This window comes from Amblyomma mixtum, chromosome 5, assembly GCF_055824585.1.
Source record: "Amblyomma mixtum isolate Tamu chromosome 5, ASM5582458v1, whole genome shotgun sequence".
Classification (NCBI taxonomy): domain Eukaryota; kingdom Metazoa; phylum Arthropoda; class Arachnida; order Ixodida; family Ixodidae; genus Amblyomma; species Amblyomma mixtum.
The window spans coordinates 142,097,712-142,123,151 of NC_143016.1; the positions used below are offsets into that span (position 1 = coordinate 142,097,712).

The 25,440-nt window shown below is 49.8% G+C and overlaps 1 protein-coding gene across 1 annotated transcript in view; it reads right to left on the reverse strand.

Moving 5' to 3' along the window:
• LOC149343933 (acidic mammalian chitinase-like) overlaps positions 1-23,254 on the reverse strand; it is a 32,102-nt gene extending 8,848 nt beyond the window's left edge. Inside the window, exons 1-3 of the mRNA XM_089546101.1 lie at positions 22,983-23,254; positions 21,143-21,254; positions 63-175 (exon numbers count right to left, since the gene is read on the reverse strand). Of these exons, the coding sequence (XP_089402227.1) occupies positions 63-175; positions 21,143-21,254; positions 22,983-23,164 (407 nt within the window). The 5' untranslated portion in view covers positions 23,165-23,254. The remainder of the gene's footprint in view (positions 1-62; positions 176-21,142; positions 21,255-22,982) is intronic.
• Positions 23,255-25,440: the final 2,186 nt, after the last annotated feature.

The following is a 25,440-nucleotide window of genomic DNA, read 5'->3' on the forward strand; positions in this document are numbered from 1 at the left end:
CTAGATACTGCCCACTGGATCGCACACAGCAGTGCGCATAAAACTTGTCCAGCATTGCTTACCGTGCCATAACACCGACGTGGTAGTGCCCAAGTACAAGCAATACTTGCGCAGGCACCGCTACTGATAAGAGCAGTGGTCGCTGGGTGTTTTTTCTGAACTGCTCGGAGATTTCCTGCGTTAATTAATGAAGCATACGATTAGCGAAAGGCTATGGCTAGAGTTCCGTCTAGACGGAACTACAATTTCCGTTAGAGTTCCGTCCAGACGGAACTGCATGTAGCGATGGGGTTCCGTCCAGACGGAACTGTAACTGACACCATAGAGTTCCGTCCAACATTATCTGCCACAAGAGTCAGCACTCTGCTTCTAACAGTGTCATTTTCCCGATCCCGCATGCGTGCACGGAAGTTATACCTTCGAGGATGTAACTAAACGCAGTACGCGGACAGGTATTTTGGTGCCGTATACACGCGTAGAGAGGACATCTGGATACAGCTTTGTCAACTGGTTATTCCACAGGCAAAGAAATGCTTTATGCTGGTAGAAATCACCCATTTTGTATAGTATGGACAGTACGGACTTTAGACAGTTTTAATTTTACGTACGTAGAACTTCACGCAGGTAAACGTGAGCAGTCTACGTAGCGTACGCTCGTCTCGCTTCGTACAGTTTTAGGACGCAAACTGTTTAGATCTACCATAGAACGGAAAAAATGCGCTATCATGTTGTGCCGCGCCATCTAGTACAGATAAACAAAACTAATTTTGTTTAGTCGAGCTGCTTAGAGCGGAGCCAGGCCAAGCCACAGTGCGGGCGCTAAATACTTTCCCTCTTTCTTCTGATAATCGTTGAGCGATTTCATTCCGCCGAACTGTATGTTGCATGTTATCTTCAAAGGGATTGCATTCCTTTACATCCTGCGGCATATTTAAATCATTGCTTTTCGAGAAGCGAAGGCGCGCTGCCCCACTCATGTTGACGACGTGTACGTACGGAGTCATAACGAGCACCGTTCTGCTCTCGGAGGAAGAAAAATTCCTCCATGGTTCTGCTTTTCCCGCTGACTGTGCCGAGGATCTCGCGATATCCCGCGAGGTTTTGAGCTTAGCGTGGTCTCGCGAGACCGTCGGCACACTCGTTGCTATGACGACCACAAACGCTTGTCCGTCAGGCTTAGGAGCTGCTGAAACGGATTTCTATGTGAAAAACTGTTGTGTCCCCTTATTGCTTTTGTGTGTGTGCGCCCCCGCATCCTCCTCCTAACGACCACTCGCATCCTCCTCCTAACGACCACTTGCCCCTCGTCGCACGCTGTCGCCAGATGCCCCCCCATGGTGCGCCCCCGCATCCTCCTCCTGTTTTGGGAAGCCACTCCCTCCCGTGGACGCTTCTCCGCTCCCTCCTTTCTTCGGGCGGCCAGTTCGGCTCCTGCCTCGGTCGACGCTGGTCGCACCCTCATCGGCTTTAAATAAACGAAGTCTTAAAGTACCGTGTGCGTCTTTCGCTGCATTCAACACAGCGACCGGACACGACAGTGGCGACGAGAAAGTGGATTCGACCCGCGCTACGCAACGCTATTGACAAGCCATGGCTACGCGAGGGTTTCCCAATCAGATACCAGAGTTCAACGGCTCATCGTGGTCATCGTGGGTTGGACGCCTTCAGTTCTACTTTGAAGCTAACAACATCACAGACCCAGCCTTGAAGAGGGCCAACCTGCTGACGCTGTGCGGGGAGCAGACCTACGATACTGTCTGCGCCCTTATTCAGCCAAGCACACCAGCGGCAGTGTCTTACGACGACATCGTAAAAGCGCTGCAAAAGCACTACGACCCAAGGCCATCCGAGGTCTACAGCTGGGCTCGCTTCCAACGACGAGATCAACTGGGAGGAGAAACTGTGAGCGCCTACGTAGCCGCGCTCAAGAAGCTCGCTGCCGACTGCAATTTTGGAACGCTGTCGACAACAGCTACCGGGCAGGAGGGAGACGCAGCTTCTTCTGCTAACACCACCATGCTTCCCTTGGACGTGATGTTACGCGACAGATTTGTGTGCGGACTGAGTGACGAGTCACTGCAGCAGCGCCTGTTCGCTGAGAAGGACCTCACATTCAGCAAAGCTTACGACATCGCCGTTCGAGCGGAGAGCGCCGGTCACCAGCAGAGAGGGATTCGCCGGAACACTGAGCCGGTACACCAGACAAGCAACCAGGTGCGCAAGCCTTCTGTTGTTGTAAAATCGGTCAAAAAGGCACAACGCTGCTGGCGGTGCGACGACCAACACAACCCCCAGGGATGTCGATTCCAGTCAGCCACGTGTAATTTTTGCCACAAGCGAGGGCATATCGAAAGAGCATGCATTACGAAACGGAGACTTGCCAAGATAAAGTCACCTTCCCAGCCTAATCACAGCGTCAACGCCTCAGAGAATACGCCGCTATCTGATCTCCATGGAACAACATCAGCAACACCATCTGTGTTGTACGACCTGAACACCATGAATCTCGGCACGCGACCGAAGATTTTTACAGAAGTAAGCGTACATCACCAGCTGATTAAGTTCGAGGTGGACTCCGGCGCAGCCTGTACTCTGATCAGTGAGGACACGTTCCGAACTTCATGGCCATCTGACGCACCCGCCCTGCAACAAGACGACACGCACCTGCGAACGTGGTCAGGACAGAATCTGCCACTATTGGGCTCTGCCAACGTGCAGGTTAACTACAACGGCCAGACCCATACGCTACCTCTGCTTGTTGTGAAGGGCACAGGATCAAGCCTTCTAGGGAGAAACTGGTTTTCTCCACTAGGCGTGATGATATGCGGCATACACCAGACGCCGAGCCAGAACATGGTTGAGCAACTGCAAGAGAAATACGAAAGAGTATTCTCGGAAGAGATTCCAGGAAACGAAGGGCCCCCGGTCACACTGGAGTTGTTGGACAACGCGCAACCCAAATTTCTGAAGGCCAGGCCGGTGCCGTTTGCTCTCCGAGATTCAGTTGAAAAAGAGTTGGACAAACTGGAGCAGCAAGGTGTCATCGAGCCGACGCAGCATTCAGAATGGGCCACACCACTTGTCGTAGTTCGCAAGAAGAACGGAACCATACGCCTCTGCGGAGACTACCGGAGCACCGTCAATCTTGCGACTAAAGCGTCCTCTTACCCGCTACCGACACCTGAAGAAGTATTCAGTGTACTACGTGGCGCAAGAGTCTTCAGCACATTGGACCTCACCCAGGCGTATCAGCAGCTGAAGGTGAGCGAGTCAACTGCTGAATTATTGGCAATTAACACACTGAAAGGCTTGTACAAAGTCAAGCGACTGCCTTTTGGCGTAGCTGCAGCCCCGGCCATATTTCAAAAATTCATGGAGACAGTGCTTCAGGGCATCCCAGGAGTTTGTGTCTACCTTGACGATGTCATCATCAGTGGCACTTCCACTGAAGAGCATGCAGTGCGCCTAGAGCTCGTTCTCGAAAGGCTAGCAAACGCTAATTTGTGCATAAGCAAATCGAAGTGCTGTTTTGCGGTGCCAGAGGTGCAATTTCTGGGACACCGAATTGATGCGGAAGGCATTCACCCTACCGAGGACAAAGTGCGAGCGATCACAGAAGCACGAGCTCCAACAAACAAGCAGGAGCTACAGGCTTTTCTCGGACTCTTGACGTTCTACGACCGGTTCTTGGAACAAAGAGCTACCGTGGCCAACGACTTATACCAACTCCTTCGGAAAGATGTGACATGGACATGGTCGCCACGCCATCAGCAGTCATTCGATGCCCTGAAAGACCTGATTCGAAGATGTACAGTCCTCCGCCACTACGACGAAAGGAAGCCTCTGCTTTTGGCTTGCGACGCATCACCGTACGGAGTCGGCGCGGTTCTATCGCAAACTGACGAGCAAGGAAGGGAAGCTCCCATCGTCTTCGCCTCACGTACGTTGTCGCAAGCAGAACGCAACTACGCGCAACTTGACAAAGAAGGGCTAGCCATCGTCTACGCGGCGACACATTTTCACCAGTACATTGCCGGCCGAAAGGTGACCTTTATAACCGATCACCGACCGCTATTGGGCATTCTGGGACCACAAAGGCCTATGCCACCAACTTTGTCTCCGCGAATGACACGTTGGTGCATCAAACTCTCAGCGTACGACTACGCTCTGGTCTACCGCAATGGGAGTAAACATCAAAACGCCGATGCGCTAAGCCGTCTGCCACTAGACGCAACTGTTGACGAACCATTTCCACCAGGAGACGTTCTGATGTTCGAAGCACTGCCAGAACCTCCGCTTACAGCAGGCACAGTTGCAGCATCTACGCAGAAGTGCGCAGCTCTCCGGCTAGTTTACACAGCTGTTCAACAAGGCAACGTGCATAAACTCAAAGGGGACAACTTCGACGCTTACCGCAGGCGAGCTACAGAGTTGAGCACCCATCGCGGCTGCATCATATTTGGGTCCCGAGTTGTGATGCCGAGAGAACTACGCGCACAAGCTATGTCTCTCATCCACGCCGGACATCGGGGCATCGTTGCAATGAAAAAGTGTGCCAGAAGCTACATGTGGTGGCCTGGCATTGACAACGACATCGAAACAGTGGTGCGAGAATGCAAGCCTTGCCAGAGCAGCCGGAGCGCCCCGCCGAAAGCTCCTGTCCCAGAATGGGAAAAGCCAGACACACCATGGCACACACTGCACATTGATTTTGCAGGACCAATTGAGGGCTGCACTTTCCTTGTGGTCGTAGATGCCTACACAAAGTGGCTTGAGATAAGGCAAATGGGACAGACGACTTCGGCAGCAGTCATTGACAACCTCCGATCACTATTTGCAACGTTCGGCCTGCCGCGCAAGGTAGTGTCGGACAACGGAACACCGTTTGTGTCTGCGGAGATCCTCAAGTTTTATCGCGACAACGGGATCTCATCAGTTACATCGGCCCCCTACCACCCAGCGACAAACGGACAAGCCGAGCGCTACGTAGCCGAGCTAAAACGCGCCCTTGAAAGAGATCAGACAGGCTCGCTGCAGCGCCGCCTTGCGCGCTTTCTCTTCAAGCAGCACACGACGGTTCAGAGCACAACAGGCGAGACCCCCTCGAAAATGATGTTCGAGCGTGAAATGCGAACCCAGCTCACAGCCATCCTCCCCGAGCCAAAGGCAGAGACGTTCCGGGAAGAAAAAGCAATTCCGCGCTGCGGCACGCTTAATGAGGGGCAGCGCGTCCTCGCCCGACAGTTTCTGAAAAAGCCACGCTGGGAGGAAGCTACAATTGTCAGACGCATAGGCCTGCGCTCTTGGCTCGTCAACATACATGGCACAGTAGCACGCCGACATCTCAACCAGCTGCGTAGATTTACGACGCCGTCTGAGAGCTGTCCGCCAGCGGAGAGAACACGTGCACCATCTTCCCACATAGCCTGGCACCTCTTCCCGGAAGAAGAGACTTCGCCCAGGACAGACCTAGGAGACACAGCGAACAACAGCCAGCCTACAAGTGTTTCTCCCCCGAGCGCACAAAGCCAGCGCGCCTCCACGCGTGAGCGCCGACCCCCTGCACGATACCAGGCAACTTTCTAAGGGGGAAGGAAGTGTTGTGTCCCCTTATTGCTTTTGTGTGTGTGCGCCCCCGCATCCTCCTCCTAACGACCACTCGCATCCTCCTCCTAACGACCACTCGCATCCTCCTCCTAACGACCACTTGCCCCTCGTCGCACGCTGTCGCCAGATGCCCCCCCATGGTGCGCCCCCGCATCCTCCTCCTGTTTTGGGAAGCCACTCCCTCCCGTGGACGCTTCTCCGCTCCCTCCTTTCTTCGGGCGGCCAGTTCGGCTCCTGCCTCGGTCGACGCTGGTCGCACCCTCATCGGCTTTAAATAAACGAAGTCTTAGTACCGTGTGCGTCTTTCGCTGCATTCAACACAGCGACCGGACACGACAAAAACAAAAGCTAGTTCTCACCTAAAACTTCATGCGAGAGCAAGAATGGACCAACTGAAGGCAAATACAGCAGTTTACAGCACAATACCACGTCGAGGGATTAGCGACGAAGCTGTTATCGTTGTGACGCGGGCGGGCAGGGCGCCGCCATCTTGCCAACGCCACGTACGCAAGCACCGTGAAGACCGCAACGCAAAGATCCAAATCTCACGTACGTCCGTGCGACCCACGCAGACACTTATCGTTCTGCGCATGCGCACTGGTGACCCGTAAGCGCTCGAAGCGCTATATTTACGTGAGGCTTCTACGTACGTGAAACTAAAACTGTCTATTGTATGGACGGAACTCTAGCTGCAGTAAATATTCCGTCTGGACGGAACTGCAGCAGCAGCAAATGTTCCGTCTGGACGGAACGCTAGACACTCCTTTAGCGAAAAGCCTCTTAAAGCCTTTCTTCTGGCTCTAAACATCAGAAATTGTGACACTGCAGTCAGTCGCTATAAGCTTGTTGACCGTATTAACGCCTTGATACAGCAGCTCCGGTGCCTTGCTCATTCGACAGCCTTAAGGAACGTGATAGGGATCATGCATTTTTTTATGCCGACTCATTAAGCCAATTAAGTCTGCCCAACGATCCTATGCACGATACGTTCATTCCGGACCGCTGATAATACCCGTCAAAACGAACATTTTTAACTATAAAGGTCATATATATTCTGAATTGTTCTCTCGCCTTTCCAGGATTGATTATCCTATAAAAATGTTTAAAAATTTATCGGCTACTACGAATACATACTAAATGCATGCATGCAAGCATGCACATATTTACTTATTTGATACATACACTTGTTAATAAAAATGTAAACAGGGGGTCTTCAAAGTACATTCATGAAGAAGAAAATGTGAGTGCATTTGGAAGTTGGCCCACCATATTGCAAAGTACCCCCAAATGTTGCAAGTAGGCGCACCCCCCCAAACTGAATGAGGTGAATTAGTAGGGATATAGTGGACGGGTTAAGTTGGATTACTGGGGGGGGAAGGTTATTGCAGATAAGTGAGGATTATAGATGGATTTCTCTGGAGTGAGGTAGATAGAAGGCGCAATAATATAGAGCAATCGCTGGAATATGAGGAGGGGAAAGACTGGGTAGCGTTAGTATAATCCCGAGTGATCATTTAATTAAGGATATTTACATAATCTGGTCCTCAGGTTTTCAAACTTCGAGGTTCTGTTCTCCTTTCGAAGCTCTCAATGAATCAGAGAATTTGGTTTCAGAGAAACCACGTAGCTTTTTCAAAACCACTATGTAAATGCTATCGCATTCACACGAGGTCAAATACGTAAAAACGAGTCAATAAAATTCAACGCGTGCACCTTCAAAAATTCTTGAACGCGCTTTTGCGTCTGTGGTCCTACGCCGCAGGACTATGGCGTGTTGTGAATTTTGGTAGCACTGTAATTCTCATGCTGAAGGGCAAACAAACTGACCTATGTGCATTTTACACAATGTGTAGCTTATTATCCTAACATTATTCACCATAATCCCAATGTCAGTAATCAAAACCAGCCTGCTTCAACTTATTTGTACTAAACTAAGGCGCAGAGACTTGGAAGCTATCGATGAGGCTTGCACCTGAACTTAGCAGAGCGCGCAAAGCAGAGCGGGAAATGATAGGCTTAACGTTACCAAACATAAAGAGAGCAGAGGATGTGAGGGAACAGACGCGATCTCATAACACTACAGCTGAAATAATGACAGAGCAATGAGCATTTGTACGGTCTGCAATGCGCAGGTGAAGATAACTGTGTCTCTTATTGTAATGGAGAGACTCCAAGAGGTGCTAAACTTAGGAAGTGGCGGTATGGAGTCAAGTGAATGGATAAGGAAAGTAGGCAGATAAGATGGCCGCAGTAGACTAAAAGAAGGGTTCGTTCAAGTACAGCGCGGGGCACTTTTGCCCATTTGTGGACATAATTGGGCTGGGTAGGATACTTATGACGAAGTTAATATTGCACACAGAGGCAGAAGCGTTCACCTTGTCTGTGCTGCCGGGTTCACTAGGGTAGTAATTGAATTTGCGTAGCGACTACTGACTAGGAAAGCTAGCTGTAAACAGATAAGTCGATATATGCACATCTTCTGTGCAGGCGCTGTGGGTAGTATTAGGCCACCACCTGGAGCCGATCAGTCACTCTGTGCTTAGCGACCACCATTCTCAAATAGATGAGGTCGGCCGCAGCCTGCACGACTCGAAACGTTAAGCTACCGCGGGGGCTATAGATTAGGCATACGATAACCACACAGAATTTTCGTGTTGCCTCGTATAAAAAATTGCAGGAGGCACCTAAGCTCCACCTTAAAGCTATGAATCAATAGCTTTAATGGATTCATGCCCATATATGAATAATTGGTCGTTCTACAATTAAAACTAAGAGATATGTGGGAGTCATCGTAGAACTCCTGGCGCAGTGGTGCAGCGGCTAAGGAATGCGCCACAACCCTCCTATGGCAAGTGCTGCAGCTGGTGGGGCTCCTGCGAACCGTTTTGCTCTTCACGAACAACCTCTTGTGAGTGATCATAAATTGAACTGCCACAGTGCACAGTTTGCTCACAATCCGGTGGACAGGTTGTGATGGCGCTGGAAGGTTACCTGATCGAGGTGGACCGCCTGCCGCTTAGGTTCATTCTATGGGTATTTTCGTGTATTTTTCGCTCACTGTCAACGATGCCGACGGCAACGCCGCTTTTTCTGCGACACGAGATCCTTAATGCTATGGAGTTAAAACCTACTAATTCAAAATCACAGTGTTGATAAAGTACAGAGAGAGGATTGTCTCTGATACCTGCTAAGGCTTACGTTAAAGTCTCGCCTATTCATTGTGATCCGAACAATATATGTTGTTTATTATGCATATGAAGCGTATAAGATTACATGTAATTGATATCGCACCTAGAAGCCCGCGCGCATGGTGCACAGTCAAGGAAGGAATAATTCCATATCCACGTCCGGAAGTAAAGTCATTCTGAATCCACTCAAATAACAGCCGTAGCACTGCGGTCGTCACCCATCCGAATGAATTGATCGTAGATATATAATAAAACAAAATGTTTGGTTGATGAAAATTTATCAACACACAGAACAGACAGTGACCGATGGCAGTAAAACGAACTAGAGCCTCTGCCTTCAACTGAGGAATTGAATTGCCAGAATCATAAAAGCAAAAAGATCGGGTCAAGAAAAGAATGCCTTGATGCCACCGTATTGAAAAAACTAAGTAAAACCTGAAACATCCTACCCTCCCATCAACCTGCTATGCAGTAATTTGATGCGAGGGTAGAATATTTGAGGTTTTAACTTGACAGTGTTCATTGTCCAGCTCACCTAAAGCGCTGAGGAAAAATGCATGGCGTGTCAAAACAGCTGCCTAGATTTGCTCTTCAGAAAAAGCCATATTCATATTGCGCTTGATTACGTCACTAGCTTTTGTTATAAATTCTATGCCCCTAAAACATTGGTTCAGCCGCAACGTTTGCAGTGGTCAACACGTCGGCTGCCATTGCTCTTCTCTCGTTAGCTGTGCTTCCTGCCTGTATGGTTAACACGTACAACTGACCACCCTATATAAGTGAGATGTTTTGGCCCATGCAGACTTTGTATGAAAAGGCTTTAAAGACACTTCGATGCTGGATGGGCAGATGGATTGTTTAGCAAGGAGGTAATGTTAATGATTGATGGGAAGTAAGAAGTGGTTTTTCAGTAAAATTAACTAATCAGTGATTCAGTTCATGGTTATAATGTTCAAGATTATGTTCGGAAATAGAAGGCATTTATTTATTTCTTAATCGACATGGTTGTACATATCGGTCAAAATGCAATAAATTTTTGAAATCCTTTTTTTTAATAGTTTTTCGAAACTGCACATTTACCAAAGGTCGTCTTTCGAAATTTTACCACAAGAAATCCGCACACAGCTGCCGTCCATTATGAATTAAAAAATGCCCACGGGGTTCCAGAGACATTTATCAAAAACTGTTGCTCGAATTCGTAGTGCACGAAATAAATTTATAATGATTTTTGGGGATTCCCAAGACGAAATCTCGCGTGGCTGCCAGGCGCTTTTCGTAACTGTGAGCGCACCACCCCACCTTCGTGCAAATGAGGGCCCGCAATGCCGCAGTAGCTTTCAAACTTCTATGAGACTATGTTTATGCACTTAAATTACCAGGCTAGGGTGGAAAGAAGAATATTTATGAATTTCGGCGAAGTTAGAAAAAAATGTGCAGTTCCTGGTTCAAAAGCATTCATGTGTGTTAACTTGTTTGTGCTCCCTCCTATGGGGTTTGTTTTTCACTGCACATAAACATGAGGTGGAAGACTTATAAGTTTCAAATTTTGAAATGCTGTGGCACGTTCATGAGTGTGCCAACTTATCCAAAAAAGCTAATGTACTCTCCAACAGGTTCCAATCCATGCATTTGACGCGAGGCCCAGAACACGGAAGAAGAAATGCACACCTGCATTTCTAAGAGTGAACTACCATTTTTTACATTCCTATTTGCTTCTAAAGTGAACTGTGTGCCAGGTGTAGAGCCCAGTATGAAATAAACACATTCGACAATTCGACATTACAAAATTTCAGGATGTAGGCCGTGAGCAATTTCCCATGGTGTAAGGAGCCTTAGCGAACCCGCTGACGCCTTAATTGTTTGAGCGTCTTTGACTATGAAGTTAAGTGTTTTGTTAACACTAGGTATAGCCCTTTGGTAATTAATATAGAGTGCGGATGCCTACCGAAATCTACGGACCTTCTGAGCACTGTTTTCTTCGCCGAGGCAGCTAACGCATACCACTTGACTAATGGGCCAAGCAAGACATTATAACTTGACAAATCGCTCCCGTTGGCTGAAACCTAACCGTGCGCGACAGCTTCGCTTTAAGCGCTGCCCCTGGCTGGCATCCATCACGATTCTCGAACGCTAGGCGCTTTCCCATTTGACACGCATGCACGGAATAAATGTGGCCATCAGCTCGCGCTTGACGATGCTGGCGGTTTCCTGCATTTTCATTTCGACCTTTTTGTTCCCTTTGCGATTCGCCATTTGCTTTGCGGATTGGTTTCAAGCAAGGTTAAAGACACTGTTCAGTCTCAGCGCTTGCTGGATGCGCGAGTTTTTCGATCGCACCAGAGAGCAAGCGGCAACTCGTCGTTCTCTATAAACGGTGGGTTTTCCAAATTTCTTCGTTATCTCTCAGACGCATTGCTATTGCCGAAATACATATTTTAACAGAAGCGCCAGCCTATTTAGTAATAATCGACAATTCGTCATATCTTCCAGTCTCTTTAAGGCGGCTGGACTGATTTTTGTTTGTGTATAGAAAGTCCGTCAAGCAAATCGGCGTCTTCAAAAAAGACCTACCCCGGAGTATTTTCAACCTCTCCAGGACAGTCACATGCTCCCCATCGAAACCTTTGCTTACCATGAGCTGCGCCAGGTACGCGGGATTACTAATCGCGAATCGCGATTCAAGAGTTTACCCAACTGTTGGTTGGTTGGCCTTCTCGCCAGCAATATTCGATGACGTTCGAAGGATGCAGCGACGAAGCAAGCGTAGCGCACACGCACTCACCGCTTTTGGCAGCAGGGCAGAAGGTGGAGAGGGGATACAGTGAGCGACGCTCGCCACGTGACCACCCATGCCAGCAAGGTAACGTATCAAAATCCCCGCAATTGATTGGTCTCCGACCGTGTGCACTAGTTCCGTTTACAACCCGCTCTCCATGGCGCAGGACTAGAGCTTTTAGAAGGTGATGCCTGCCCATGTCTAACAGCCAGCATGTTTCTACTTGCGCCTTAAAGGCTTTGCCTAGTCGGTAACTGACGTCGCAGCCCGTCGGCACATGTTCGGCGAGCGGTTGAATGCTCTTTCAAAGGAACCTTTCCTAGAGCTTACTTTTTTTGGCGGGGGGGGGGGGGGGGGGGGGGATAGGAGGCTGGTGCTTTAGGGGTCGAAGGGGTCGAAGGGGCTGAGATTGCTCAGCAACATTCTTTATCGGTGCTAGAGAAAGCGCCTGTTTTTCGACAGCGATAGCAAGTTTATGGCCCCTCCTCATTTGCTCTGACCGAGTAGCGCGGCCAAGTAACATCACCTTTGTTCGTAATAAGTGAGCGTTGGCTACAATTGTTGCCGTTACAAGTGCTTTTGACTATATATACAGAGCTTTGCTGTACCCTGTGCATTTCATTGAGAAATGATTTATGGTTGCATTATGCTTTTTGACCGGCGGTCTTTCCGAAAGCCAGCTGATCCTTTGTTGCACTGAAGTACAAGGCTGATCAATTTCGAACAGTGGTTACTTGGACTGAAGTACGAGGGATATTTAAAAAATAAGGGCCGTTTGGTCGTAAAATATGGCCACCGTACGAACCATTCAGTGGCGCCGTACCGCGGCCGAACTGTTTAACCTGGGACTTGCCAAACCTTGGGCACTCGAGGTGCTCGAAGATCGTCTTCTTCCTCGCTCGAGCTGCCTGCTGGCTGGCACGCCCGCCTCGTCTAATTAGAACCTGGTCTTTTTCTTGAACCTTTTGTCGGTGACATATTTGGTGGAAGTGCTGGGTAGCGTCCCATGTACTCTGACTGCGAGGACTCTCTTGACGCCTGTTATCCACGCGTGTACTCAACAGCCGTCCACAAGGCGAGCCGCCGCCTGCGAGGCCTACGACCAGAGTTCGGCCAACTGGCAGCGCCGGTACGAGCGGTAAGAGCAATGGCATCAACCGTGGCTAGCCAGACAACTCAGCATTCCGGGAATGCCCCGCCATTCGTCCTTCACGCACCTCGGTCGCCGCCACCGTTCCACGGGGACAGGTTCGAGGACGTAGAAGACTGGTTGGCCAGCTTTGACCGAGTGGCGGGTTTCAATGAATGGGATGGCGAGCGCAAATTGCGCAACGTATACTTTGCGCTGCAGGACTCGGCCAAAACATGGTTCGAGAACCACGGAGCTTTCCTTTACACCTGGGAGGCTTTCCGTCGAGAACTCCTAGCGAGGTTTACCACCAGCGAAAGAAAAGAAAAGGATGAAATCGCTCTGCACTTGATGTCCCAGCAGTCCAACGAGAGCGTCGCGATGTTCGTCGAAGACATGACGCGACTGTTAAATCGGGCCGACCCTGCTATGCCAGAAGCGAAGAAGGTGCGCCACTTAATGCGCGGCGTAGAAGAACAGCTATTTGCCGGACTTCTTCGTTACCCTCCAAGAACAGTGGCCGACTTCACAAGGGAGGCAACGAGTATCGAGCGCTCTCTGCAGGAACGGGGCACGCACTACAGACGTGAGGCTACTGTAGCAGCCGCTTCCCAGTACACGCCTACGTCGCTGCCTGCCGAGGAGCTCCGGGAGCTTGTAAGAAGCGTTGTGCGTGAGGAATTGGCGAAACTTCGTTTCGAAGCTCCACAGGCCAGTGTCGTTGCCGTAACGGACGTGGTCCGTGACGAAATCCGACGAGCTGTGCAGCCGCCCCCAGCTCCACATCCGGCGCCCTCTGTTATGACGCACAGCGAGGCACTACGAAGTCCTGGGCCAGCGAGGCAAGCCTTTTCCCCCGTCGTTCCCATGCCAGTGCCATCTCTGCAGTACACAAGCGCAGCAGTACCATCTGTGCCGCAGGAGTACAGGCCCCTCATGAGCACAGCCCACGTGTGGCGAACACCAATATATATATATTCGTCAGCAGAGGATTCGGCTGAAAGTTTCAGTTTCCTAAAAATCTACTTCACATTTCTACATAATCACCGTTGACTTCAAAATATATTTCGTAACACTGCACCAGCTTCTTTAGTCTCTTTGGATCGAAGTTGGCCGCCTGGGAACCAGTTGACAAAGGCGGTATTCGGTTTCTCGCAGTCTTGAAACCATTGATCAGTAAGCCAACGTTGCAAGTGCAGGCGAAGGTAAAAGCCGCGAGGTATAAGGTCGGGATTATGAGAAGAGTGATGAAAACGCTCCCAGCCAAAATTTTGAATCATCACCTTGGTTCGGGCCGCGGAGTGAGAGCGCGCATTGACATGAATGAGAGTATTCCGGGCGACAGTTTCCCGCTCCGTCTCTTTTCGACGGGACGTTTGTTTGGTGAGTGTTTCGCACTACACGTCAATGGTAATTTTTGTCCCTTATTTCAATAAATCGACCAACAGAACGCCCTTTTTAAAAACGGTAGCCATCATTTTCCGGACAGAGAACGGAGATTGCTTGAATTTTTTCAGTTTTGATAAAGTTGACTGATGTCATTGCAATATGTTAATTTGTTTATGCCTACGTGCTGGATATCCACATCTCGCCACCTACAATAATATTCTGGGCACAACACTTGATGAATTTCAGAAGGTGACGATCACAGCACGCACTTCGCAACTACCGGGAGCGACAATGTTCGAGGTTATTATTATATGCATTCACCGACATGCAAACGACTACAAATTCAAAACAATAACGTTGAGTGGATTCAGAAACAACGATCAGATGGCGCTGATTGCGTAAAACTTCGTTATCTACACCTTTGTTTTCTAAGTATCAACAACGACATTCACTTTTCGAACAAACCTTTTATATTGTCACGCTGTAGTGACGGCAGTCCAGTGGTCAGGAAGACACTAGGCAGTCTTGGAAACGAAGCTCTTTATTTGGGCTGACTTGCGCCCGCAAAATAACTGAATCACTCGGCGGCGGCGTAAGCAACAAACGTGCTCGTCGGTCGTCGAACTACGAATGTCCGCCGCTCGCGGCATCGCTCAATTTAAAGCCGGCAAGGAAACTTCCAGATAACAGGTCAAGATCATCTACGGTAATCTGGAAAAACCTAGATGCAGCCTTTCATGGCTGCGAACAATCTAGATTAGTCTGGTCGCTTCTCGCGCCACGAACAAAAGTGATAACGACCCTTTCCTGCTGCCTTGAGCGTGAACGAACACACACTGCAATGATACGTGGCATTACCCCCCTTCCAAAGAAGCATCGTCTCGATGCTTTAAAATGAGAGTAAACACGGACAATGAAAACTTCCAGTCCTTTAGCGTTCATAATATGGCTTCAGGCGTACGACATGTACGACTTCCGGGCATGTGCGGCGTCGCTGAGATGCTGTCGTGCCGTCGGGGATGACTTCGTAGTCGAGGTTACCGATGCGACGGAGAACCTTGTACGGGCCAAAGTAGCGTCGCAGCAACTTTTTACTCAATCCACGGCGGCGAACTGGCGTCCATATCCAAACACGATCACCTGGCTTGTAATGCGTGTCTCGTCGGCGCAGATTGTAGCGTCGGGCGTCGGTGTGCTGCTGGTCTTGAATGCGAAGCCGCGCATGTCTTTGGGCTTCCTCGGCGCGATGAAGGTAGGCGGCGACGTCGAGGTTGTCTTCGTCAGAAACGTGCGGGAGCATTGCGTCGAGTGTTGTCGTGGGCTTCCTGTCGTATACCAGCTGGAATGGGGTAAACCTGGTTGTCTCCTGGACGGCAGTATTGTACGCGAAGATCACGTAGGGCAGAATGGAGTCCCACGTCTTGTGTTCGGCGTCGATGTACATGGAGAGCATGTCTGCGATGGTCTTGTTAAGACGCTCTGTGAGTCCGTTGGTTTGTGGATGATAGGCAGTTGTCCTCCGATGGCTTGTCTGGCTGTAGTTTAAAATGGCTTGCGTCAGCTCCGCTGTAAATGCCGTCCCTCTGTCTGTGATGAGCACTTCGGGGGCGCCGTGTCGCAGGAGAATTTGCTCGACAAAAAATTTTGCGACTTCTGTTGCGGTACCATTAGGCAACGCTTTTGCTTCGGCGTATCGGGTCATGTAGTCGGTGGCCACGATGATCCACTTGTTACCTGATGATGAAGTCGGAAAGGGGCCGAGGAGTTCCATTCCTATTTGCTGAAAGGGCTTAGTTGCAGGTGGTATGGGGTTGAGGAGTCCGGCTGGTCTAGTCGGAGGCGTTTTGCGTCGCTGACACTCACGGCACGTTTTCACGTAATGGGAAACGTAGGTAGCTAGCCGCGGCCAATAGTACTTCTCCTGGATGCGGTGCAACGTGCGAGCAATCCCGAGATGCCCTGCAGTCGGCTCATCGTGACATGCCTGCATAATTTCTTGCCTAAGATTCTTGGGCACGACAAGAAGATGTACTGTCCTGTTGGGCGTGAAGTTCTTCTTCAGGAGGACATTATTGTGAAGGACGAAGGACGACAGTTGGCGCTTGAACTCCCGGGGAGGCGATGCGGTCTTGCCTTTCAAATAATCAACTAGGTTTTGCAACTCAGGATCCGAGCGCTGCTGCTGCGCGAAATTGCTGGCGCTTACCGGTCCTAGGAAAGCATCGTCATCTTCTTCTTCCGGTGCTGCGTCTACCGGGGCTCGCGATAGGCAGTCTGCATGGGAATGTTTGCGGCCAGATTTGTAGACTACAGTTATGTCGAATTCTTGAAGACGCAGGCTCGCCGCCGCGGTGGCTCAGCGGTTATGGTGCTCGGCTGCTGACCCAAAAGACGCGGGTTCGATCCCGGCCGCGGCGGCTAGAATTTCTTTGGAGGAGAAATTCTAGAGGCCCGTGTACTGTGCGATGTCAGTGCACGTTAAAGAACCCCAGGTGGTCGAAATTTCCGGAGCCCTCCACTACGGCGTCTCTCATAGCCTTAGTCGCTTTGGGACATTAAACCCCATAAACCAAACCAAACCAAACCGAAGACGCAGGCTCCATCGAGCAAGGCGGCCGGAGGGATCTTTCAAATTGGCCAGCCAGCAGAGAGCATGGTGATCGCTCACAACCTTGAATGGTCGTCCGTATAGGTAGGGGCGAAATTTCGACGTGGCCCAAATAATGGCGAGACATTCTTTCTCTGTCGTCGAATAGTTGGCTTCGGCTCTCGACAGTGAACGGCTAGCGTACGCGATAACTTTCTCCTCTCTGCCATTTTTCTGAACGAGGACCGCTCCTAAGCCCACACTGCTTGCATCGGTATGAACTTCGGTTTCGGCGTTTTCATCAAAGTGCCCGAGCACAGGAGGGGACTGTAAGCGGCGCTTCAGCTCGTTGAAAGCTTCCTCTTGCGGCCTTTCCCATTTAAAAGGCACGTCAGCCTTGGTAAGTTGGTCAAAGGTTCAGCGATGCGCGAAAAGTTCTTGACGAATCGCCGGTAATAAGCGCACAATCCAAGGAATCTGCGTATAGCTTTCTTGTCATTAGGCTGTGGAAACTCTGCGATCGCAGCCGTCTTGTGGGGGTCTGGGCGAACTCCATCCTTGCTTACGACGTGACCAAGGAACAGCAGCTCCTCGTAGGCGAAGTGGCACTTCTCTGGTTTCAGTGTCAGGCCTGAAGACTTGATCGTTTCCAGCACTATCCGAAGCCTTCTGAGGTGGTCTTCAAAGTTTGAGGAGAAGACAACAACGTCATCTAAGTAGACGAGGCAAATCTGCCACTTCAAGCCTGCGAGCACCGTATCCATTACTCGCTGGAACGTCGCTGGTGCAGAGCAGAGGCCGAATGGCATCACCTTGAACTCGAAGAGTCCGTCTGGCGTGATGAACGCAGTCTTCTCGCGATCTCTTTCGTCGACTTCAATTTGCCAGTAGCCGCTCTTCAGGTCCATCGATGAGAAGTACTTAGCGTTGCATAGCCGATCCAGTGTGTCGTCGATGCGGGGGAGGGGGTAGACATCCTTCTTCGTAATGCTGTTCAGGCGGCGGTAATCGACGCAGAAGCGAAGGGTGCCGTCTTTCTTTTTCACTAGGACAACTGGTGCTGCCCAGGGGCTCCTTGATGGCTGGATTACGTCGTCACGTAGCATTTCCTCAACTTGCTTGCGAATAGCTTGGCGTTCTAGCGGCGATACGCGGTAGGGGCTCTGTCGCAGTGGTCGGGCGTGTTCGTCTGTGACAATGCGGTGCTTGGCAAGCTGGGTTCTTCGCACATTCGATGCTGATGAGAAGCAATCGCTGTACTTTTGAAGAAGACTGCGTATTTGTTCTTGTCTGCTCCGTGGTAATGCCGGGTTGATGTCAAACGTTGGTTGATGGCCTTGGTTAGATGGTTCTAGGGGTTGGTCGGGTAGGGCACATATGTCTCTGATGTCTGCCAGCTCGTCGAGGAATGCGATCGTCGTACCTTTGTTTAGATGCCGGTATTCTTCGGTGAAGTTGGTTAGCAGCACCTGGGCTTGGCCATTTCGGATTTGGGCGACTCCCCTTGCGACGCCCTGTCCTCGATCAAGGAGTAACTGGGTGTTCCCCTCGACGACGCCTTCGGCAGTTTCGACGTCTCCAGTACCTATGCAGGCGAAGACACTTGATCGGGGCGGCACGCTCAGTACTTCGTCAAGGACGTTTAAGGCAACGCGATGAGTCGCTGTCGTCGCTGCAGATATGGCTTTGTCCGTGGAAAGCTTGATCGACTTGGATCGAGGTCGATGATCGCCCGATGTTCATTCAGGAAGTCCATTCCTAAAATCACGTCTCGCGAGCATTGCTGTAGGATCAGGAAGGTTGTCGCGTAGGTTCTCCCATTTACAGTAACTCTCGCGGTGCAGCGTCCTGACGGCGTAATCAGGTTACCACCAGCGGTGCGGATCAGCGGGCCATCCCAAGTTGTTGTTACCTTCCTGAGTCGGACAGCGAGTGGCCCACTCATGACGGAGTAGTCAGCTCCGGTGTCCACCAAGGCAGTAACCGCGTGATCATCGATCATAACTTCAAGGTCACTTGTTCGCGTTTTCGCATTGCACGTTGTCTTCGGTGTACGATCTCGGCTTCGTCGAGTAGTGAGGCTGCGGTGGGCGTACTGCGACGTTACATCACTGGGCAACGGTAAAAGCTTCAAGTCTGGCCGCGTCGTCGTCGTCGTCGTCGGTGTCGTCGTCGTCGGAGCTGTCGTCGTCGGAGCTGTCGTCGTCGGTGTTGTCGTTGTCGGTGTTGTCGTCGTCGGTGTTGTCGTCGTCGGTGTTGTCGTCGTCGGTGTTGTCGTCGTCGGTGTTGTCGTCGTCGGTGTTGTCGTCGTAGTTGAGGCATGGTCTTGAGTACGCGTCGATGGAGGATCTTTATCATTGCGCTTAGAAGCAACCTCACCTCCAGAGGCTGCTTTATTTAGTTTAACATTCGGGGGCTGGGGGAGCGTCCACGCATGGCGTAACCTCGGCTAGGAGATACAAAGCGCGGGGACGATGGCGACGGGGAACGTGATAGGCGGCTCGGCGATGAGTATTCTTCCCGACGCAAAAACTCCTCGATTTCGGCTGGTCGCCGGCCGGGTCGGGGTCGTGGAGCGTCGTAAGAGAACCCTCGGATGCCCAGTCTTCTGTATGGGCAGTGCCGGAGGACGTGACCGGCTTCACCACAGTGGAAGCATAGTGGGCGGCGCTGGTCGGGAGTTCTCCACTCGTCGCATTTCCTCGGCTGCGCCCGTCGCTCGTAGGACGGGCGGGTTGGGGCGAGTGGGCGGCGGTCCAACGCAGCTGGCTGAGGGCGATAGGGGCTTGGGTCCCGTCGTCGAGGGGCAGGACGGCGCACAGCTGCGGCGTAAGTCATGGCTGGGGGCTGCAGAGGCTGCGTGGGTGTCGGCGTCACACCCAAGGCCTGTTGAACCTCGTCCCTGATGACGTCCGTGAGCGATGAAATTTGCGGCTGCGTTCCCGTTGGCAGCAATCGTCGGAGCTCCTCTCGCACAACTTGACGTATAACATCCCGCAGGTCATTGCTGTTAGCGGTGTCCAGGCAGCTTGCTGAGAAAATGCGCTGCTGGCGGTCATACTGGCGGGCTCGGGCATCCAGAGTTTTTTCCATCGTGGATGCCTCTTCTACAAATTCCGCGACAGTTTTCGGTGGGTTTCGGACGAGGCCGGCAAAGAGTTGCTCTTTAACTCCTCGCATGAGCAACCTTACTTTTTCTTCTTCCTTCATGTTTGCGTCGGCACGCCGGAAGAGACGCTTCATTTCCTCAGTGTACACAGCAATGGTCTCGTTTGGGTGTTGTATGCGAGACTAGCAGCTGCTGGGCTCTCTCCGTTCGCACAACGTTCGTGAAAGTCTTTAGAAGCTGCTCCTTGAAGGTTTCCCAGTTCGTGAGGTTAGCTTCCTCATTCTCAAACCAGACTTTTGCTGGTCCCTCCAAGGCGAAGAAGACGTACCTAAGTTTCGTAGCATCATCCCAGTTGTTGAAGGCAGCCACACGGTCGAACTGTTCCAGCCATTCTTCGGGGTCGGCGCCAGGCGAAGCGTCGAAGGTTGGTGGCACCCGGGGCTGGTGAAGAATGATTGGAGCCGTCGGCTGGGGCAAGCTCATGGTGGACGTTCCTGCTGGCTTTCGTTTCCGGGTAGGGTCAGGCAGAATCCCGAACTCAGGTGCGTCTCCTAGCAGACGTCGGCTTCCGCGGTGGACTGGACTCAGGTCCTGCGGTGAATGACTCGAAGGGCTGGCGTCGCGACTTGTAGGGGGTGTCCGGAACATGGGAGGCTACCCAGCACCTCCACCAGATGTCACGTTGTAGTGACGGCAGTCCAGTGGTCAGGAAGACACTAGCCAGTCTTGGAAACGAAGCTCTTTATTTGGGCTCACTTGCGCCCGCAAAATAACTTAATCACTCGGCGGCGGCGTAAGCAACAAACGTGCTCGTCGGTCGTCGAACTAGAAATGTCCGCCGCTCGCGGCATCGCTCAATTTAAAGCCGGCAAGGAAACTTCCAGATAACAGGTCAAGATCATCTACGGTAATCTGGAAAAACCTAGATGCAGCCTTTCATGGCTGCGAACAATCTAGATTAGTCTGGTCGCTTCTCGCGCCACGAACAAAAGTGATAACGACCCTTTCCTGCTGCCTTGAGCGTGAACGAACACACACTGCAATGATACGTGGCATTACGACGTGACCAAGCGACCACACTAATCTAGATTGTTCGCAGCCTTTCATGGCTGCGAACAATCTAGATTAGTCTGGTCGCTTCTCGCGCCACGAACAAAAGTGATAACGACCCTTTCCTGCTGCCTTGAGCGTGAACGAACACACACTGCAATGATACGTGGCAATATTCAAGAAAAGTAGCAGTAAAGAAAGCGTTCATTTTTTGTTCACTTCCTACGCTATATCCATAAAAAAATTGTACCAGTAAATATTTTCGTCCACTTGTGCGATCAGAAAGAGTGCTGAAATGGGAATATACCTTAAGAAGTTGGGCGAAAAGCAGAGCGTCCGAGAGCGAAGGAAACTCCCAGTCAAGATCAAGTCCGTCGAGGCTTGATGAATCCAGTACTCTCTGAGCGAAGGCAATAAATCTAGGTACAAGGGTCAAGGTTGCGCAAGGTGCATCAGGAAAAGTTGCGATTAAAACGAACAGCTTGTGCCTCTAACACAATTCAAAAAGTCTTTTCTAATAAATTATATGGATTCTTGTTAAGTGGAAATTTGTTGTCACATGTGAGCATAACAAATGTGAATAATCAGAAGCCATCATGCTCAGTTCTGAAGGTATATGTCTCGTAAAATAGCTACTAGACTATAGAGACGCCCAGGAACCATAGATCGAAAATGAGAACGCAAATATTTTCCGCTAATATCTAACGCGCTGCGGAGAACAATAAACGCCGTGCGCCAAATTCTTCAGTCTATATAATTAAACGCACTAGCGCTATATTTTCTTTTTTATTAATGCGCAAGTATTACAAGTGTCATGACAACAAATCCGGCGGCGTTTGTGTGCGTGTGTGTGTGTCTTTGCAGATATATTGCAGAAAATTCCAGCCATATCAAGAAAAATAGGCTCACGTGATCAAGCAGCCGCATGACGCACAGAGCAAGACAAAACCGTCACTTCAGACAATGTTATACATGTCGTTCTTCTATATACACTACCGACAGATAGACCTCGATGTGACGCTGTATTTCCGGACAACTCTCGCACCAGAATTGTTACTCAACTGTTTGTCGCACACTGTGCCATAAGAGTTCTGAAATAATGCGACTTCTCGTTGTATATAGCGCACATGTGCTATTCAAGATGATGGCAAGCTTGCCGCAGCGATTCGAACCGACAACATATACACCTTCAATCGTTTGCCTTTCCGGATCGTTTATTTCTTGCCTTAAGGCGTGGCGGAAGCGTTCACCGAGATGTGAGAAGGGTACTTCGTGCTCTCCTTTCCATAAAAAATAAAAAAAAAAAACAATTTTCGTATAACGCGTGATGCAACCGTTCCCCCTACGGCGTTCCGGCTTGTGTCATACGCGTGTGTGTGTGTGGGTGGGTGTCAATAGAGCAAGCGAGAGTGATGTTTTAGCGTTCCCATATCCAAGAAGTCTTAAATGCCTCTGCCGAATTTTTCCTTTGAGGCTTGAAACACGTAGAGAGGAAGTTACCAAGTGCGAATATGTAGTCGAAAGATCATTTGCTTACACTGTCAAAGTAGGAGTTACGCGAAAAAAGGCACACAGTTGTATATGGCCTTGCACCCCTGCCCTGTATTTCAAGTGCAGTGCGAGTCGTAACATTTCATCAAACCGCTATATCCAGATCAACAAAAATTTACAGGGGCATCTTACTGCAACACGTGTTTGCAATGCTATCGCATTAGAAGCTGTTGACGCTTTTACGCTTTTTTTTGCGTCATTTTTTGTCGTTGCGCTTGCGGACCCCTCCATATCTATGCACAAGACCAGACATTTTTTTCAGGTAAGCCAGCTGGTCTAGACGTTAGATGTTTAGATGTAGAGGCTTTTTTAGATGTAGTTGTGCGAGTAGATACAGAATGCAGATGAAGGTGTAGAAGATCTTGTGACGTCATATCCGCTCCTGACAATTGTGTGACCGACGACGCATTTGTGTTCACTGTAAAGCTTCTAATTATATCACATTAATAAAGAGAGCGCCTTATATATTCTATGCCCATTAAAATACTCAAATACTGCGATTTGTAGAAGGGCGATCCTCTTTTACGAAATATATCCTTCAAGAAGTTTTCAAAGATTTTTAAGCCATCTTCAAAATTCGGATCACTTCAACGCACCTATGTCTTGTGGAGGGTTTGGAGACCATGTAGCCGAAGTTCTCGCCACCTCCGCCCACTGAGAACATGAGTTTAATGTCAGCTCTCCGCTGGCGAAGTGCAGAAAAGGCAGCCAGGCCCTTAAGCCCACCTAGAGGACTCAGATTGATGCTAGAATCGGGTGACACAGTGGCAAACCCCATGATGATGTGGGTGCACAGGCGCACTTCAACCTGATCAAAGGGCAGCGCCGTGGAAGAGTTTCCAGGTGCCTTCAGATAGCACACGTGCTTGAACGACGAATCTGCCAAAAAAAAAGGAAACGAGAGTTGGGTACAGCGTGGGGCGTTAAGTCAGTACAACTTAAAGGTGCCAAAAACGACGCGCACACACACAAGAGAAGAGAACGCTCTGTCTTGTTCTCTTCTCTTGTTTGTGGTGAGTGTAGTTTTTGACGCCTTTAAATTGCAGTGATGAATTACCAACAAGCCCAGCAAGAAGTTCTCTTAAGTGCTGTGACTAGTCCAGAAGTATCACTTTAAAACGATTGCCTCTAATTTATTTCATGGTTTTTGATATTTTTCATTCCTTGCATGTGCGGCCATGCTTTAGATTGCACGTCTTTGGATAGGTAAAGCGACTTTAAATTTACGTGACGCTACGCAGTGGAGTTAAGTGGCTCTCTTTCGCACCGACGGTGTCCGGTGGTCTGGTCCCTGATAAATATTTGGCATTTATTCTGTAGGTCTGGTGACCTCTAAATAGCATTCTGGGCTCCTATAGTTTTGCCTATTAATTAACCCTTTGTGGGACAGCGGGACTCATACGTCCCACTTTTTTCATGGTAATGTTTTGCTTTTTGAGCTGAAAAGCGATGAATTAATTTCGCTTAAATTTCCACTGCAACCTCCTGGATGTCCAAGGAAGCTGTTTTAATAGCAATGTTGTATTGAGCGGCGCACTTACCACACAGGCGTGCGTCTCAAGCGAACTGTTCTACTTGCGCGCGGTGCATGCCGTTTTCAGCAGATTTTGGCACTCTGTCCAGCCGGTTGATTATGAACGACAAGTTGGAAAAGTTTTCTTTTTACTGACTAGTTCTTAAATGTGCTTTATACATCATTTTCCTTTGTCCTGTGTGTACTGTTTGCAAAAAAAAATTGCATATTCAAATTCAGCATTGCTCATCCATATATTTCGCGAAGCATATCCAGTCTAAAGCTCTTTTGCCGCTCATCAATGGATGGGAGTTTCATTCTCTTTCATGCACGGAAGTCTCTGTCCATGCAGGAAGTAGTTGAGCTGGTGTTTAGACTCCTGGACGACTTACGTGGTAATGAAATGCATGCCGACAGGGCGGAGAATCAGGATGATGCAAATCCATCGTTAGCGACTCATATGTCCCACTTTTTTCGTGGTTATACTGACTTTTGTGATTAAAACCGTTCGAATCAATTTCGTTTTTGCTTTTACTTCCATCTCGTGGATGTTCAAAGAAGCTGTCTTGATGGCGCTTTACAAGAGCGCCGAGCGGAGGCAGCACATACCTGTGCCTCAAGCGAACCGATCCTCTTGCATGCGTTGCGTGCGGTTTTCAGCAGGGTTGCCAGATGGCTCCGACCTCAAGTAGCCAAATTGGCCTCCGTAGTAGCCCAAACGTAGCCAAAAGCGAAATTTTTGTGTAGCCCAAAAGTAGCCAAAAATATTTGTTTTTGTGATGACATTTCTTAAGCATATTAAATTAATTTTCGGCAGGAATATTTACATATTAGATTTCTTTCCCGCACGTGATGTCTGAGGTTGTGCGCACGGCGTGTTCTATCCGTTGTTACATTTCGCATCCGTCATGCGCTCTAACAGTGCGGCTAACCAGGTGCGCTAACCAGGTCCTAAAGATGGGGCCGCAGTTCCACTTTGCAGGCGCGGCAGTAGGCAATATCACCTGAGGCGGGTGACGACAGCTCTAGTTTAGGAATATTTCACCTTTTAAATGTTCGCGCTCAGATTAGACACATCGACAGTGAAAATACCTTACTGTATACTTACGCAGCCTCACATTGCAATTTTATGCTTTAAGAGAAAGGTTCTCACAGAGAGCGTCACCTCAAAGCATCTAGCATGCGCCTTCTTGAAGCTGCATTCTACGATATGCATTTGCTCAGACTAAATCAAGGATATATGTCATTAGATGATAATCTATGTCGATTTTATCTTCAGTCTAACAGCACATTCAGAATAATGAGAAAAAAACATATTACCCTTGAATTCCGGCTCCTTTTTTCATTTCTTCTTGTAGTTCCGGATGTACATCGCCCACTTGCCTATTCTGAAATTTCTCATAGCGATGGATCTAATGCCATGTCATGCCACTAACTTCCACCGCCTTCGTTAGTTACAGTGGGTTCCGCGCCGCGCCGAAGGATGGCTCCATGGTTCCGCATGAGTGCACGCGGATTACGCGACGGACACGGCGCTCTCG